The 6,000-nt window shown below is 46.8% G+C and overlaps 1 protein-coding gene across 4 annotated transcripts in view; it reads right to left on the bottom strand.

Moving 5' to 3' along the window:
• Positions 1-628: 628 nt before the first annotated feature.
• The window catches only part of Cfap61 (cilia and flagella associated protein 61), a 217,993-nt gene continuing 212,621 nt past the window's right edge, over positions 629-6,000 (bottom strand). For 3 of the 4 annotated variants that reach the window (XM_013512185.1, XM_013512187.1, XM_013512188.1), the window contains one exon: positions 630-1,019. In XM_013512185.1, coding sequence (XP_013367639.1) covers positions 822-1,019 — 198 coding nt within the window. In that variant the 3' untranslated portion in view covers positions 630-821. Of the gene's footprint in view, positions 1,020-6,000 lie in introns of all 4 variants that reach the window. The other variant, XM_013512186.1, reaches the window with a different exon arrangement.

The following is a 6,000-nucleotide window of genomic DNA, read 5'->3' as shown; positions in this document are numbered from 1 at the left end:
ATGTTAGCGTACATATAAAATAACAAAAACTGGGATTGTGTTCATGAAAACTTTAAGCCCTGCTGTTGGTCAAAAAAATTCTGGCATACTATGTGCTAAGAGACTGAGATAAATGAAGACAGTCTTTTGTATGGTCTGAGTTACTTCCTGAACTCATGTGCTTTCTGGTGGACAATTAATTTGCTTTGTTTGTAAGAGTGAGTTTCTGATCCATGTCATAGGTGACAGGTACAGGGTACCCCTTCCCCACGAAGCAACACTGCTCAGGCTCAAAGAAGATGAGCTACACGAATTTCCCTCTACCATGCTGTAATCTGAAACCCCGGTGTGGATGGCCAGATCTTCCAGTTTTTCTCTGCCTCTGTGCTCATGATGGGGAATATGGATTAAAAATACAGGGAATGTGATCATAGCCTCCTTATTTTGAAAGGTCATGCAAGCTTTCCTGTCCAATTAATCCGTCTGAGGTGAGGCTACGGATTTAATTTCTCATCATCTGTTTACTGATTGTTCCATTCTAGACACATGATTTTTTTTTTAATCACTCACAAAGATTGCTGGTTAAACATGCTAAGAACTCACAAGATAGGCAGAACATTCCACAGACTTACACAGAATTACACCCACGGTAGAAATGAGTATGATCTCGTTTATTTGCTAAAATGGATTCTTCTGCCAAGAACAGGCCTGGTGTTGGTAAAGGTCTCTGCCCCGCGGGATGGAGACGCACGGCCGTGCGCCACCTACTGGGACAAGCGGAAACTACAAGCCTACGACCAGCCGGGTCCCTGGCGGATCGCTGGCCCGACCAGGGGCCGGCTCTAGATGATGCCGGGCCACGCGTACATGGGCAAGTGGTAGCGGTTGTAGTGCAGGTAGTCGAGGATGCTCTTCTCCACCAGAGGTCGGTAGATGGTCTCCTGGAAGACTTTCCTGAGGTACTTCCGGGGCTCTTTGAGGCTGATTTCCTCCTCCTCTATCTGGCGCGCCAGCTGTTCTATGGAAGGCCGGCCTTCCTCCTACAAAACACAGCAACAGGTCAAAGTTACCTGCTCTCAGCGCCACAGTAAATAGGAGCTCTGCTAACATAAAGATGGTACTCAGCTGCTCCAAATGGTATTTTTTTCTTTTAGAAAAATGGTATTTTTTTCATTATAGATTTGGGGCGGTTGTTAGGATCAAACCCAGGGCCTCCCTCACGCTAGGCATGCTCTCTAACACGGAGCTGGGATCCCAGACCTTTTTATTTTGAGACAGGATCTCAGCGTTACCCAAGCTGGACTCGAATTTGTGATACTTCTGCCTGAGTCTCCCAAGTGCTGGGATTATAGGCATGCGCCACCACACCCAGTTTATAAATTATTTTTAGTTGAGACAAAATTTTATCATTTTAAGTGCACAGTTCAGTGGCATAAATAAGTACATTCACACTGTTGCACAACCATCACCACAATCCATCTGCAGGACGTTTGTCTCCCCAAACCGGAAGTCTGGACCTGTTCACTGATTGCTGTCTGCTGTGTGCCCCGCCTCCACCCTCCAAAGTGGACCACCTTTCCACTTTTGTGGGCATCTGAGTCTCTAGGGACCATGGGTGAGTTAGTCACACCATGCTCGTCTTTCTGTGCCTGGTCTCTGTCACTCAGCACAGTGTCCTCTTGGTTCACCAAGGATGGTCATTTTAAGCTCTTATTTTTTTCAGATAAAAAAAATCTATAGATGATGCTTGCTTTAAAAATAAGAAAGGGCCAGGCATGGTGGCTCAAACCTGTAATTGCAACACTTGAGAGGCTAAGACAGGAAGATCACCATGAGTTTGAGGCCAGCCTTGGCTACATAATGAGTTCAAGGCTGGCCTGAACTACATAGTGAGACCCTGTCTCAAAAAAAACAAAAAAACAAAAAAACAAAAACAAAAACAACAAAAAAAAACCACAACAAGAACAAAACACCAAACCCATAAAAATAAGAAAGGAAGCCGGTTGGGGTGGTGCTCAGCATTCCGGCATACTGAGGTAGGAGGATCACAAGTTTGGGCTCAACCTGGGCAATTTAGCAACCTAACAAGACACTGTTTCAAAATAAAAAATAAAAAAGGGCTGGAGGGACGTAACTCAGTACAAAGGCTTTAAGTTCAGTCCCCAGTACCAAAAAAAAAAAAAGGAAAGAAAGAGTTGGTTAAACATTTGTGCTTGAAAACTCTCTGCTGGGGGATTCTTTACTTAGTAAAGTCAAATTTCATTAAAATTATTAAACAAAGGGTTCAAGAAAATAAGCCTATTTGAAGTTGAGAGTGAGATCCTTTGCAATCTATAACAGAGGTTTCTCCAACTTTGTATCAAAAAGTTTCAAAGACAGACACAAAACTTGTCCCATGAACACCTGTACGTGCCCGGATTGTGCAGAGAACTTTCTTCTGGCGCTGCCCCAGGGTTTGTACGAAAAGACGCCCTAGGCCCAAGATGCACACGATCAGACCCTGCTTTCTACAAACAGTCACCTGTGCTCTGATGGTCTATTTATTTCAACTCCCAAGAATTCTTTTTATTTCAAACAGAGAAAAAAAGGGGATACTTGAGGCCACTTCTGGATCCCGGCCTTGCGAACACACTGGGGAGACCCCGAAGATGAGGGAAAAGACGGCTACACAGGGGGCCTGGTGCTTTCGTCACCAGTGCGTGTGCAGGTGACACAGGTGCTCACAACTCTGACGCCACTCTCCCAGGCAGCGGGGGGGGGGGGAGGGATGGAGGTGTGGAGGGCAGCACCCCAGGGCTCATCTGTATCCTGCCTCTCCTCCTCAAAGTCCAGAGATTCTCTGTCCTTGGAGGAAGCAGCTATTTGGCCCAGGAGCCCAGCACTGGAAGGTCTGGAGGTGGAGCTTTTCCATCCCCCTGGACAAGTGCTGCTGTGGATGATGAGGACCTCTGTGTCCGTCGTTCCCCAGGTAACCGCTCCTGGAGGTGGCCTCCCCCTCCTGCACACACTAGGTCCGTGGTCTCTACATCCAGCCTGTTTCTCTTAGCATAATGTTTCTTTCTTTCTTTTTCTTTTTAATAATCTCTTGAAAGTTCCTTTCTTAATTTTGTTTACTTCTTTTTACATTTTATTTTTCATTCACAAAACTATACATCTGCAAGGTGCAAGATGAGGTTAGGGGTACATGTCCACATTGTGAAGTTATTATTAACTATCAATATTTTCGTGGTACTGGAGCTCAAAGCCAGGGCCTTTGCACTAGGTTACCTCCCCAGCTCTTAGTTTTACTTTTGAGACAGGGTCCAGTAATTCCCTAAGTTGCACAGGCTGTGCTTTAGTTTGTAATTTTCCTGCCTCAGCCTCCCAGAGTTCTGGGATTACAGATATGCCCCACCACGCCTATGTCACACTGAAATGGCTGCATCAGGTAACTAGCACATCCGTCACCCCACATACTGACCTTTTCCTTGTGGTGCGAACGTTTCGAGTCTATCTCTGCAGCTGTGAACTACGCTGCACGCTGTTGTTAAATGTGTCACCACTACTTCTCCCTCTAACTGAAACTGCGTCCCCTTGGCACGTCTGCTCTTTCCCATCCTTTCCCACATCTTCTGGTGACCACCTTTCCACCCTCTTTTTCCACAAGTTCGACTTTTCAGATTCTCCATGCTAGCAAGATCATGTACAGCCTGGCGTCTCTCTCACAGCATGACTTTCAGAAGCATCCAAATGGTCATCACCCGAAGCAAACTCTCCTTCATTTTCAGGCCTGAATAGTATTCCTGGGCAGATAGCACATTTTCTTTGTCCATTTGCCCAAAATGGACACTTAATTAATTTCCGTATCTTGGCTACTCATACATAGAGGAGTGCCTCTTCCTCATACCAATTGCAATCCCGTGTACATTTATCCAGGAGTGGGGTTGCTAGGGTGGTAGTTCTGTCTCTAGCTTCCATGCTGTTTCCCAAAACATGGCTCCACTAATTTACTCTCCCTCCTTGGGTGTCCCAGCCCCTCTCCCACATGCCTGCTGTGCTTGCTATCTCCTTCCTGTTTTCTAATGGTTATGCTAACAGATGTGAGGTGAGGGCTCCCTGTGACTGTAGCTTCCTTTTCCTGAGGAGTAGTAATGTAGGGCCTCTCCTCATTACACCACTGGACATTTGTGTGTTCCTCTTTATTTTCCTGGCACTGGATCTCAAACCTGGGGTGCTTTACCACTGGGCTGCATCTCCAGCAATAGCTTTTTGATTTTTTGATACAGGATCTCACTAAATTGCCCAAGCTGGCCTCAAACTAGCGATCTTCCCGTCTCAGCCTCCCAAGTAGCCAGGTTATGGGTGTGTTCCCCCACACCCAGTTTGTCTGTCTTTTTTTGATACATGTCTATCCAGGTCTTTGCCCTTTTGAAATCAGAGTTTTTGTTTTCTTGCTATCAAGTGGAGCTCCTTGTACATGTTGGCTATTAGCTCCTCATGTGTGATTTACTATGCAAAATCTTCTGAGTTAGACACAGACCCGCTTCTTTTTCTTTTTGTTTCCTGTGCCTTTGGTTTCACATCTATAATGTTACTGCCAACAGCAATGTCAAGGAATTTTTCCCACTGTGTAGGACTTCTGGGGTCTCAGGTTGGTTTTGGCAGGAATGCTTCAGATGGAATGGAGGTACATAGGAGGGTACACAGAGGGCCACCTCATTCTTCTACTCATCCCTGGTCTTCCTGGCATCATTTAGTAAGGATCCTGTCCCTCCCCATTGTGTGGCCCCTTTGTTAAAAGTTGGCTGTCTTTGAAACACATCATCTCCGGGCTCTGTCCTGACCTGATGTCACTCTGTGTCAGGGCTGTGCCACACTGTTTGGATCACCACAGCTCTGTGATACCTTCACAAATCAGGCACAGTGGCACCTCTGTTCATGAACTTGATTTTTTCCATGATTCTGGTCATAAACAGAGTTGGATGAGAACTGAATCAAACTCGAGAGTTAGGTTTAATGTTGACCTTACAGGAAAATTTGATTTGGTTCTTGTCCAATTTGGTTTGTGACCAGAATCATGGAAAAGAATTGAGCTCATGAACTGAGGTACCACTATAGTTTTGGTGCTTCCTGCTTTGTTTGTTTTCCCCACAGGGGTCCCACACAAATTTTAGAATTGTTTTTCTATTTCTGTGGAAAATGTCATTGGAATTTTGATAGAGATACATTGAATCTGTAGACTGCCTGGACATTTTTACAGTATGAATTCTTTCAATCCATGAACAGAGGATATGATTCTGCTGACTTGTATCACCTGTAATGTCTTGAATCCCAATTTTTTTCTGCAGAAGACTTTCTTTTACTCCATCCACGGCTTTGGGAGGACTCCAGGATAGCCCTCCAAGCTGCTGGGCCCTGCAGCTCCAAAGATGTTCGAAGATGAGCTTTCAAGCAGACCCTGCATGGCAAGGTGGCTGTGGCTCTCTCTATGGCCTCACCTCCTTATCTGGGAAATCACAGGGCTGGGGTCTACATGGCAGAAGTGGGGTGCACAGCAAGGGGTTCAGGTTATTTCCCAGGGCCAGAGGCTTCCCTGGCATCCAGAACAGACTCACAATACGGGCTGTGTCTTCTCCAGATACTTGGAGCTCCATGCTCCTCCTGGCCAACCTGGTATAGGAGCCCAGCACCTCGAGGGGAAGGAGGCCCCAGATGCACACTGGCCATGCCACTGATGGTGGCCCCCACAGCAGGGGACAATTCTGCAGGTCAGGGGACCACCACAGTGGAGAAATAAGGGGTTCACCACGTGGAACGGTGTTGGCCGGCCCCACAGGCAGCACACGGGGGAAGGTAGCTCTGGAGCATGGGCTGCAGAGGGGCAGGAGGAGCTGAAGGCTGGAAGAGAAGGGGCCTCGTGGTTCCTGACACAGGGAGGCAGGAGCAGGGTCTGCGGGGTCCCTGGCACCTGCTCTCCTCAAATTGGTTTTAGTGTTTGGATCTCTCACCTCCTTGGTAAATGACACCTATGCATCCTTCAGG

Source organism: Chinchilla lanigera, unplaced genomic scaffold (genome assembly GCF_000276665.1).
Source record: "Chinchilla lanigera isolate Chin_1 unplaced genomic scaffold, ChiLan1.0 scaffold00014, whole genome shotgun sequence".
NCBI classification, from domain to species: Eukaryota; Metazoa; Chordata; class Mammalia; order Rodentia; family Chinchillidae; genus Chinchilla; species Chinchilla lanigera.
Note: the sequence above shows the minus strand (reverse complement) of the source record. Positions and strands in the feature narration are given on the sequence as shown.